Source organism: Hyperolius riggenbachi, chromosome 7 (assembly GCF_040937935.1).
Source record: "Hyperolius riggenbachi isolate aHypRig1 chromosome 7, aHypRig1.pri, whole genome shotgun sequence".
Lineage (NCBI taxonomy): Eukaryota > Metazoa > Chordata > Amphibia > Anura > Hyperoliidae > Hyperolius > Hyperolius riggenbachi.
In genome coordinates, this window is record NC_090652.1 from 212,175,353 (window position 1) to 212,187,983 (window position 12,631).

General features: G+C 44.0%; 1 protein-coding gene across 1 annotated transcript in view; it reads left to right on the plus strand.

Annotated features, from left to right (window-relative positions):
* Positions 1–12,631, plus strand: part of LOC137524806 (aldehyde oxidase-like) — a 339,511-nt gene that overhangs the window by 187,571 nt on the left and 139,309 nt on the right. Inside the window, exon 7 of the mRNA XM_068245128.1 lies at positions 8,251–8,377. Within this exon, the coding sequence (XP_068101229.1) occupies positions 8,251–8,377 (127 nt within the window). The remainder of the gene's footprint in view (positions 1–8,250; positions 8,378–12,631) is intronic.

Consider the following 12,631-nt stretch of genomic DNA (forward strand, 5'->3'; position numbering starts at 1 on the left):
CGGCCAACTCCTTCTCCTTACAGGAAGCGCTGGTCCCGAAGCCGGGACCATTGGGGCCAATCACTGCACTCCCTCAGTAGCAGGGAGCTGTGGAGGGCCATGATTGGTGGTCTGAGGCAGCGCCCCCCACCTGATTCGCAGATGTATTCCTAAGCTGTGCAACGCTCGTGTTCTGCCCGCCCATCACCGGCTTCTACATTGTTTTGACCTGCGGCTGTCCTCGTGTTCCGCCGCCCTCTTCATCACCGGGCTCTCCATTGGTTTGGTCTGCGGCGATGCTCGGGTTCCGCCCACTGTCTTCCCATCACCGGCTTTCCTGTGGCAATGCTCATGCTCGTGGTCATCCTGTGCCTCTTCCTATGCCGCATGGAGTGATCGAGCTCTCTCTTGATCCACGTACTCTTCACATCTTGACCTGAGAGCTGCTGTGCTTCCATGCACCAGGTAATCTTTGCCCCTTGGTGTGTCTGTTCTCATTTTTCTATGCATTATACCTCCATTTATGAGGCAGGCATCTCTTCAGATGTGATTTACAGGGATTACAGTTCATAGGATTTATGGCATTAGTGCACTTTTTACAGACACCGCTATTCATTTTGTGAAGGCAGGGAAACTCCGCACATCAGCACTTTTTTGTACAGATTTATTGCACTGTAGCACTTTGTAATATCCCTAGGGATCTGTGAACTGTGGCATTGTATGTACTGTATGTATTTATAATTATCATTTGCACCTTGTTTTTATTGTAAATTACATTTGCATTACTTTTTTGCTCATGAACCCTTGTACCTTGTCACCCAGCAGTGACTTAAGTTGACAAGACACTGAACGATTTCTCCTGACAGAGGACGCAGTATGACAAAGGGACAGAGGACACAAGATGACACAGTAGACAGAGGACTCAGGGGCACAGATGACATAGAAACACAGAACACAGTGGGATAGAGGACACAGGTGGGAACAATAACTGGGCGGGAAGGTCCATAAGTCACTCCTGGAATATGGATGCACCAGGTTCAGTATACATCTTCTTTTCCTTGTTTTTCTGTCCTCTAAACCTAGGTGCGTCTTATAGTTCGGAGCGTCTTATAGTCCGAAAAATACGGTAGATACATACCAGGGCAACGCCAGGTTTTCTGCTAGTATTAACTAGAGGAATAATTACCTCGTAAATTCCCCTTTTGTTTAATTTTTTTTTTTTTTAGTAATTGCTTTGTAGGCAGAGAAGTAGGAGGTAATAGATTTGAATTGAAATACTTCACCTACTTGTTTCACCTGATAATGTTATATTTGTATGTTTTCTTGTAATCTTTTGTCTTTTGAACTGCTTTTCTTTAATATTCTTTTTATTATTATTATCTTGAAAAATAAAAGTAGTTTTGACTAGTCTATAAGCAAGCTTTCCCTTGTATTTATTGGAGCAATTTACTGGATGATGGCGTCTAACTGGAAAACATATAGTTTGCTTGCTCATTCAACAACTTTTTCAGCATATAGCTAAAAGTATAGCTTCGGAATTATTATTTGTGGGACTAATGGATAAACTTTAAAGACACCACAGGGACTCTGGTTGATACTACAAATGTAATTTGACTTATGGGAAAAGCTAAGAAGACCCCAGAAGACAAAGCTTGAACTAAACATTCTTAGTAGCCCCTTTTCTCTGATGCTGAACTCTAATGATATAGTCTGTGACAGTTGTGATTTAACTTATTACCTAGTCACCACTGGTTGCCTATGTTATTTTGATTATATGCTTAGATCATGTGTACAAAGCATAACATGATGCAAATGTCATGTTTTCAAAATTTAAAATGTTTTATTGTATGAATCAGATGCAATAATGTGATTCACTGGTTCAGCTTGTTATTACTGCAAACTGTTTAAAGTTTAATGATGAATATTTCAATACAGCCTTTTTTTTTGTAACAGAAAAACTTAAGTTCCACTTAAATTAGGATTTTACAGAAGAGGCATAGACAAGATAAAGTCAGAAGAACTTTTGAATTATTTTTATCTATCTTTAATGAATTGTGTGGTCATATGAGGGCAGAAAATCCATTAGCCATGGGAGCGTGAGTTCATATGCCCAGAGCGCAAGCCTGGTATCAACTTTGCCAGGATTATCAAACAGCCAACTAACAAAATAGAAGCAGTGTTGAACTTTACATTCCACATTGAAGTGAAATTCCATCCTTGTTTAGAAATAAGAAATCCCTTCAACTCATCTCTCCAAATTGCTTCAACTTATTTATAACTGTTCAGGCCTCGTTCACATCATTTAGCGCAGATGGCTGTGCGATCGGAACGCAACGCGTCCGATCGCACGCCATCTGCGCTCCTATGCGCTGCGCTGCAGATCCCATTCATTACAATGAATGGGATCTGCGCTGCGATTCCCCAAAATGCGTGCAGCACGCGATAGCGCAATCGCGCTGCCACGCAGCGCATATGATGGGAACGGTAGAAGGGCTGTCTATGCCCTTCTACCGTTCTTGCGTGTCGCACACTATACGCGCTGCCAAAATGCGGACGGCAGCGCGTATAGTCTGAACGAGGCCTTACCCTAATTTTAAGTACATTATTACGTAGCACTTCCCTTATGATCTTAACACAGTGAACTTGTGCCTATCAATGCTGCTGCTAGTGGCTTAATCAAAGCAGGGACAGTGGCTTAATCAAAGCAGGTGTGGAAATTAACAATATAACGTGTGCAAGTTATTACTCCTGCAGGAAGTGGAAGAGCTGTCTATACTGAAATACAAAGGACTGATTGCAGGCTAAAAAAAATAATGCAGCTTGTGCTTACAGACAGTTTTCATTAGGTGGCTGCAAACCAAAATGGAAATAAAATTATTAAAAACATTAAATTGCAAACACATTTGTGCTGCACTGACTTCCATTTATAGCATTTTGTAATGCAAGTGGATTTTACTGTAAGAAATTAGAGTTGAGAGCTCCACTTTAACACAAAACCCTGATATACAAAAGTTGGGAGAGCACTAAAGGGAGTGCACCAGGCTTGGTTATTAGATTAAAAGATCATAGTGAAAATTGCTAAATCTTATATGATCCAGATTAGAATTGCAGACTTTGGCCAAATAGCGCTCATTTCTTAAAAGAATCCGGTCCAGGTTTGCTGGATTACATTGCCTCTCCACTGCTCTCCATAAATCAGGACCTCAGTGTAGTGTCCCAGAGGACAATTTTACATCTGGCCTCATCTTCCCAATATTTTCTATGCACTAGCTGTAGGTTTCTTACCAGTGTTGCTTGCAAATTTTCGGCAAAGGCATTTTTGCATTGAAAATGACATTTTTGTTTTCGAGTTTTTTTTCGCAAAAATATGCTTAGATTTGTGCGTTTTTGCTCTCGAGACTTTACATGTAAATATGCTAAAATTTTCGCCTAATGTTTACTGACTTTCACGGTTAATTGCAAAGCACCCTTACCAGATAGAAGCACCAAATTTGCAAGGTGTGTTAAGGGGAGAAGTGGTTACAAGAGGAAAAATAAAAAGGAAAACATTTTCAAAAAGACCTTATAGTTATACTTTAAAATCGATTTTAAAGTTACAATAGGATAAAAAGTATACATTTAAATGCGGTAAATGACAGATAATGTAGCGACCTAACTGTAGTGAAAAATCACACATATCAAAAGAAAGAGCAATGAATTTCATGACAGGGTGTCCAGGGGGTCCAAACGCAAGTGGAGTACGGAACCCCTGGACACCCCGTGGAAGTGGCAACGCTTTAGCCAGGGACCACTATACAGCCACAATAAGGCTGTATAAGGATCCCTTGCAACTTTACCTATTTTTATTTACATTTTTACTTTGTTCAGAGTGTGGGTAATAAAAAAAATTACGTGGCGTTCTCCCTCTTAAGCCTCTTTAGCCCCCTTGTCCCCCATGCAGGCTAGGAGTCCCTGGCCGCATGGGACTTTGCACCCTGAACTTTACCAGCTTGCATGGTGCATGGTATTGGGGGGCTCTGGAGGAGTCTCCCCTTCTTCTCTTGAGCCCTTGTCCAATCCATGGACAAGGGGCTCTTCCCAACCTTCAGTGCCCCAAGAGGAGGTGGGGGCGACGACGTCCGCAGGGGGAGGGGGGGGATACATGGTGGCATCTTGGAGTCTCCTTTAAGAAGGGGACACCCAGATACCCCAGCCCCCTCCCCAGGAGAAATGAGAATGGGGTACAATGTACCGCTTACCCATTTCCACAAAGGGTTAAATGAAATAAAAGCACGATGACGACAAAAGTCCTTTATTATTCTTAATTTACTATAATTACTTACCTCTATCTTTAACCAGCTGTCGACCACCTAACGCCGATCAACGGTGGGAGCGTAGCACAAACAGGACCGCCTGACACCGAAAGGCGTCATATCACGAGAGGCGAGATTAGCAGGGAACGAGCATTCGCTCGAGCACGTATTCTCTGCAGGGGACACGGGGCCACCACAATCAGCCTGCCAGCCACGATCAGAACTGGCAGGCTGAAATAAACAATTAAAAAGCCAATATTTATGTGTACAGCGCCATGATCTAGGGCAGTGCTGTACAGGGAACATCCTTGTCACTTAACTCTCCCTATCAACGGCTCACAATCTAATCCCATACATAGGCTGATGCCTATGTATGGGTATTGTAGCGTATGTATCAGAGTCTAGGGCTAATTTAGAGGGGGGGGGGGGGGGGGGAATAAAAGACATAGGTTTCTTTAAAAAAATGATCTTCTCTAACTAATAAAAAAAAAATAAAGCTCACAGCAGCAATCAGAGACCACCAAAAGAAAGCTTTATTAGTGGGAAGAAAAAGAGGCAAAATTCATTTTGGTGCTAAGTTGTATGACTGAGCAGTAAACCGTTAAAAGTTGTGGAGCGCCAAATTGTTAAAAATGGCCTGGTCACTGGGGGGGCTAAACCTCTGGTCCTCAAGAGGTTAAAAAAAATGTTCCCACGCTAACATCCTTGGAAATGTCCCACGCCAATATCTTCTAATGTTGCGATCTCTGCGCACCCGCCACCACACCCCGTAGCGCTAGCTATAGGAAGTATAGCTAGAGCCAAAGCATCTTTGAATTTGACTCCAAAGCTCCCCATTGGTCTATTAACAGACCAGTAAGTATCATAAAGATCCCCATTGGTCTATTAACAGCTTTGGAGCAAAATTCAAAGACTCCTCAGCTCTAGCTATACTTCCTATAGCTAGCACTGTGCGGGGAGGGGTGGTGTGTGGCGGCGGGTGCGCCTTGGAGCCAAATGTAAAGATGCTTTGGCTCTAACTACACTTCGTATAGCTAGAGCTCTGTCCCCTTTGGCTCCCGCTTTTCTCCCCACTCACTGCACCTGCATAGGTGCGGTGGACGGGGAGGAGAGTGAAAAGCCATGCAGGAGGGATGGACGAAGCTCTAGCTATACTAAGTATAGCTAGAGCTGCGCGGGGAGTGGGTGTGTGTGGTGGCGGGTGTGCAGAGATTCTTTTAACCAGCCGGGCGGTATGGACGAGCTCAGCTCGTCCATCACCGCCGGAGGCTGCCGCTCAGGCCCTGCTGGGCCGATTTTAGTGAAATAAAAAGCAGCACACGCAGCCGGCACTTTGCCAGCCGTGTGTGCTGCCTGATCGCCGCCGCTCTGCGGCGATCCGCCGCGAGCAGCGGCGAAAGAGGGTCCCCCCAGCCGCCTGAGCCCAGCGTAGCCGGAACAAAAAGTTCCGGCCAGTGCTAAGGGCTGGATCGGAGGAGGCTGACGGTCACTCCGCTCGTCGCTATGGCGACGATGTAAGCAAAACAAGGAAGGCCGCTCATTGCGGCCTTCCTTGTTTATTCTGGGCGCCGGAGGCGGTCGGAAGAACGCCTCCGGAGCGCCCTCTAGTGGGCTTTCATGCAGCCAACTTTCAGTTGGCTGCATGAAATACTTTTTTTTTTATTTAAAAAAAACCCTCCCGCAGCCGCCCTGGCGATCTTAATAGAACGCCAGGGTGGTTAATCAAGATTGCAACATTAGACAAGGCAACAAGGAGTTGAAGATGCTTGGGAGGGGGCCCCCTTGTTGTTGTTTTTTTTTTTCCCACACTCTGAACAACAACAAAAAAAGTTTTAAAAAATAGGTAAAGTTGCCAGGGATCCTTATACAACCTTATTGCGGCTGTATAGCGGTCCCTGGCAAAAACATTGCCACTTATACGGGGGTTTCCAGGGGGGCTGTACACACTGTGTATGGAACCCCTCGGAATCCCCGTAATTAAATTAATTGCTCTTTCTTTTGATATATGTAAATTTACACTACCATTAGGTTGCTACATTCTCTGTCATTTACCGAATTTACATGTATATATTTTTTCTCCAAAACTATAGGGTCTTTTTGAAAATGTTCTATTTCCTCTTGTACACACTTTTCTTCTTAATATACCCAGAAAATGTGGTGTTTCTAGCTAGTAAGGGGGCTTTGCTAGTGAAAGTCAGCAAATATTAGGTGAAAAAAGGGCTACAATATTTGAGTGAATTTTCGCATCTCAAACTTATTTTTGCGAAAATAAGGCAAAAAAGAATATTGACATTTTCGCTCATCACAGTTCCTTACCTTGGACTGTGGAAACCCTCATTACACAATGTGATTATTAATTTATAATGATACTGTAATGATCCGCTCAGCTGCCTGCGCAGGCAGGCAGTTTTTTGACCACTGTTCAGGTCTGCATTCTGCAGGTCTCTGGAAGAGAGACCTTTTGTCAGTTTTGCTGAGGAATTTGCATACGTTTGTCATGCAAATTGCCTAGCCACATCCTTTGTAGGCTTACTCTATATATACCATGTGATTCCACAGTACGTCGCTGGTCATAAGGGTTTGTCCTGTGAAACACTCCTGGAGTGTCAGCCTTGCTTATTGTTTGAAGATTAGCTTAGAGTAATTCCTGGGACTGCACTAGGCATCCTTGCTAGAGCAGTCAGGATTGTATTATTTGTATTGCCTGTTCTGTCTGTCTGTCGTGCTTGGATCACACTAGCCTCTAGCAGTAGCGGCTGTGGATCCTTCTAGTCTGCAACTCTCTTGCTATACTTGGATCACACTTGCTCTGACGGAAAGAGCAGTGGATCCTGCTAGCTCTGTTGCCTTACTTGGGTCGCACTTGCTCTGGCGGAAAGAGCAGTGGATCGTATCTCTCACTTATTCCTGTTTTCGTGTATCTGTCTTGTCTGATACGAACGCTTGCTGGAGGCTCGGTGAGGTAACCGTTAAGCAAGCGCTCGCGTCCTATGTTTCATGTTTGTCTGTTGGTGGTTAGTTAGGCGTGCTTGACTCTGTTGTGCTTAACACGCGGAGACCGCGCAGTAAACGCGTTCGCTGTTGCGAATGAGTGCGGTGTTCGCGTTTAGTTAGCGTTTGTTATTTTCCTTATCTTCTCATTGTATGATTACTGTGCCTTTGCTACTCTCATAGCCCTGTCTTGCTTAAGCCTTGTGTCACCTCTGGCAATCGCCGCTCTCGCGATTGCGTTCCTACTTCGTTTCTGCTGTTGTGTGTGCACCGTCGCGGGTTGGTGACTAGATTGGGGCACATACATACATTCTGTCCCTGTGCTCATTCTCTTTCGCAATCGCTCCTCTTGCGATTGCGTTCTCACTTGGTTTCCTTTGTTGTGTGTCCGCTGTCCCAGGTTGGCGGCTAGATTGGTGGACGTACATCCATTCCTCATCTGTGCTTATTCGGTCTAGTGTCGCTGTTAGCAATCGCCATCTCTGACGATTGTCTTCTCACCTGGTCTTCATGGTTGTGAGTTCATCGTCGCAGGGTGGCGACTAGATTGGTGGACACACATACCCTCTGTCGCTTTTATCTCTCTCTTTTAGGGCTATCTTGCCCTGCGTTTCTTCCCTTCGTACAATTCCTGTCTGGCGTCTGTGGCAGGGCAGGTGGAGCTGTTCCTCTGCACTCCACAGCTCCACCTGCCGACAGGAATTTCCCTCTACAGCACCTTTTGCTGGGTTCCCTCAAATTATACGTTTGTGGAGGATTTCCGCAGTGTCAGCGCACGTCCTGTGCGCTGATCACGGAGAGAATTCCACAATCGTTACAGATACATTATTATCATTTTGACATAATAATACAGTTCTTTCACGTCAAGGCAGATTTTGTGCTTTCTGTACTTCCCTTTCTTGTGATTATTAATCTGCTTACATATTACATATTACATTACTCTTAAATGGTTTATGGTTTGTTTTTTAACACGTGTTTTTTCCTGTAGGAAAGAATAGCACAAGCTCATGGATCCCAGTGTGGGTTCTGTACTCCTGGCATGGTGATGTCCATGTACAGTCTGCTGAGGAACCACCCTGAACCCACCATGAAACAGATTAATGAAGCTCTGGGAGGTACGCTTTTACGCTGTAGACATAACTATTACATACAGCAGTCATATTTTCTTTGTCAGCTGTGAAAACCTCTCGCCAACCAATTATACTGGTCACGCTTTTTACTCTGACAAGCTTTCAGGTTTTCTGAGTGCTATCCAGGCTCCATTCCTTTTTGCTTCACTTTGCAATACAGATGTTCACAACCACATGCATTAGTATGTAAAGACCAGCACATCATCGATGTACCTGATCCAGAGGGCGACATGGCACCAGAAAGATTCCAAAACATACACATATTGTCTCTCCCAGTATCCCAAATGGAGGCACACATAAGCCTGTGCACATCCCGCCCCCTTGATGTTACTGTCACCTGGGGGTAGAATCTTCCCCCAAACAGAAGGTAGTTTTCGCTGAGCATGAGCTCTATCAGCTCACAGATGAGAGCATTATGTTCTCCCAATGGGGGTAGGACTCCCTCAAAAAGGAAACGGCTTTGATCCCAACCACTGCAGTGGGGTCGTCTGGTCCCAGTTTGCACACTTTGGGTATTTCACCGAGCAATCCTTGCGGTACCTTCTCCACTTGATTGTAGTAACATGGGGAGCATAGCTCAGTGTTCAAACAGTCAGCATTATTGCCTCCGCAAGTGCCTTCCACCGATGCATTTCGCCCAATTGTGGGCTTCATCAGGGTGTGAAGCTAGGGGGGAGGATTGCTCTTATATAGGCAGAAGAGAGTCACCTGACTGCTTATCTGGCAGCCATTTTGGATATAGGCAAGGTTGCCCATTATCAGCATATCACTGCAGTTGCAGTGACGCAAGCACTTCTTAATCAATTCTCACAAAATAGAGGAGAGACACGCTTCCATTGGTTACATCTAAAACATCAGTACCACTAGTCGATTATAGCCGCAGACACAATTTACCATTATTATAGTACATAAAGATAAATGTTCTCTTCTCAGAAGGGGGCCTTCTGAGATGAGAACATTTATCTTTATGTACTATAATAATGGTAAATTGTGTCTGCGGCTATAATCGACTTTGTGAAGATAAGGTATTGAATAAACATGCATTCTATAAGAGACTAAATTTGGATTTAACTTTTTGTAGGTCATGGCCATGACTCCCAGTATGTGTGTGGGTCTTTGTGAGTATGCGGTCGACCTCAAATTCTGAGGAGACTGTATTTGATCCATCCGAAAAACTGAGGAGGGAATGTTTGAGGTCAAGGAGAAGGAGAGGTAGGAGACCAGCAGAATCCCATGGACCTACTAGCCACACAGAAAGCTCAGATGGAGTGTGGAGAGTAGAAAGTCAGTCTCTTTATAGGGAGAGGAGGAGGCAGATCACTTAGGCGGAATAGGCCTAATCAGAGACAAAGGGAGCGGCGACAAGAACAAACACACAAAGGTGAATAAGGCCTCAGGCATGGGAAAAGGGACAAGTCAGGTAGTGGGAGGAGAATTGAGGAGAGGATGGAGCCAGAACAACAGGGCCGGTTTAAGCAACAATGGGGCCCCAGGGCAAAATAAACCTGCCCCCCCCCCCCCCCCCAACATATACCCCGGAACAAAAATCGGCATTAGGGGACCTTTTTTGCAGCTGGTATAGTCAGGGTGTGAAGTCCCAATCGGTCGGAGCTCCACATTCTGGCTATCCCAGCCTGCATGGGGGACAAGGGGTTAAAAAGTTTCAGGAGGGGGGACCCCACATAAAAAAAAAAATTCCCACACTCTAAACATAAATTTTTTGGGGGGAAAATAGAAAAAAATGCCAGGGATCTTCATACAGCCATATTGCGGCTGTATAGCGATCCCTGGCCAAAGCGCTGCGGCTGCGTATAGACCCCCTGGAAACCCCGTCAGGAAATTCATTGCGCTTTCGTTTGATGCATGTAAAATTACACTACCGTTAGGTTTGCTACTAAAAGTGACATTTAGCGCATTTAAAAGTATACTTTTTTCCTTCTACACTTTAAAATCGATTTTCTCAAAAACTATAATGTCTTTTTAAAAAATTGTTTTTTCCTCTTATTCATAATGATCTCCTTAACATATCCTGCAAATTTAGGGTTTCTAGCATTTACGGTGGATTTGCTATCAACCATTAAAGTCGGCAGGTTTTTAAATGTGTATTTTTTTTCCTTTGAAACTTTAAAATCGATTTTCTCAAAAACTATAAGGCCGATTTGAAAAATTTTTTTTCATCTTGTAGCCACTGGGGGCCCCTACAAGCTCTAGGGCCCTGGGGCAGCTGCCTACTCTGCCTCTATGGTAGCGCCGGCCCTGCAGAACAAGATACCCAAAAATCAGTGGACTAGTGTAGTGAACCCCACAGACTTCACTTTAAAGCCACGTCACCTGTCACTCTTCAAAATAGGGCACAATGCATTCATGGGAGGATCTTGCGTAGGCACTGATGCTGACTCCGTTTGAATACTGAAGCTGCGTTACTACAATGCACTGCATTGATTGCCACTACATTGCCAACTTATTGGACTTACAGCCAAAAAGAATAGTCGGGTCCTAGTGCCCTTTACATTACAATCTGCATGAAGTAATATTAGATTGTACTGTATGTGGCTCATAGCTGCTTATTCTGATTTTTCACCCTGCTAGCCCATAAGAAACTGCTGCAAATTAACCCATGTGCAATACTTACTTTCTTTTATGCTCACAAAAAGAGTTAAATATTCTATTTTTGTGTCGAAAAAGTTCAAATCATAAACTTTTTTATATTTTAGTGTTTAACCCTGTTTAAACCAATAACCAAAGTGAATAAAACAAGTATGTTTATGAAAGTATTTACAGATCAAGCCTCTGCTTCCATGTATCAGGTATTACAGGATACCCAAATAAATTATGGAGAACCAGGACAGATTTTTGTATAATATGGTTCTGACCCTGTATTATATCATATGGCTCTGACCCTATATTGGGTCAATGTGTGCCTATGTGGTAGTAAGACTACACACAACATAGCCTGATTTACCTCAGTAGATCATGTTCCTGTTACAGACCAGGTTTTGTTGAGCTCTCGTGATCCCCACCATAGAGAAGAATCCAGTCATGGACATGACTACTTACTCACTCCTCCCTTACCACCTGACTACTTGTCTCAGTTTTGCTAAATGGTAACATCTCCAGGAGACCAGAATGGGTCATGGTCAAGGTGAGAGGGCATGATATGGTAATGTGGAGACATGACATGTTGAGGGAGGAGTCCTGGCATAGGCAGGAAGGGCATGGTTGGGCTTCTGAACCAAGAAATACAGTCAAACATAAAAATTCTCTGGGGTGCAGTAGAGCATCAACTATGGCAGAAAGCTGCACCCCTAAGGTGATAAGGCTATAAAGTATGCAGACCTGCTGCTAGTCTACTATCATAAAGTCTATTAAAGGTTTTCTTGAATACACTATGGTTGTTCTATAAGCCAGCCATCCTAGATCTATGCCTGTTTTTTCAGTGATTAAAAACTAAAAGTACAGGTGACATTTACATTACAATACATTTGGACATAAAATATAATATGTCAGTGATAACCTGCCTAAATTGATTTAATTTAAGAGTGATTCATATTACCCTGAAAACTAATCAGTCTCACAGTTGTGAGCGTACTGAATTTTGCTTGACTGGTGAAGTACTTAGATAAATGAATGTGTATTGGCACAATATAGGCCTGAATTGACTTAAACAGGAACTTTAGTAAAAATAACATAATTAATAAAATTGCAGTGTTTGCCGATTGTAAAATCTTTCCTCTCTCTGATTTACATTCCGGAATTTATCACTGGAAGTGACATCTTTAAGGCAGGGAACACACTTGACAGTTTTCGTATGCGTTTTCTGCACAGAAAAACTGAGAACTCATGTTAATCAATGTGCTAGTTCACACTAAGGGCTCGTTTCCACTAGTGCGGCGTGCGTCTCGTAGGTGGGCGGGATCGCAGGCAAATCCCATGAGCCGTGCCATGCACAGCTATGGGAATCGCAGCCTCCGCCGCAAATTCTGTAGGGGGTTCCAGCCGAATCGCTACTGCAAGCGATTTGGCCAGCAGCGCGGTTATCCCCTATGGCAGAGTTTCCCCGCGCAATCTGCCTGCGGGGAAACTCTGCGGATTTGTGCCCGTTTCCGCAACAGTGAAAACGGGCCCTTACTGTGTTGTTGACATTCTGCATGATGATTCTGCACATTTTGGCAATTTTCTCTATCAATTACATCAGCTGCTGTGAAAAAACGTGCGCGTTTTCCTGCATGGAAACACACT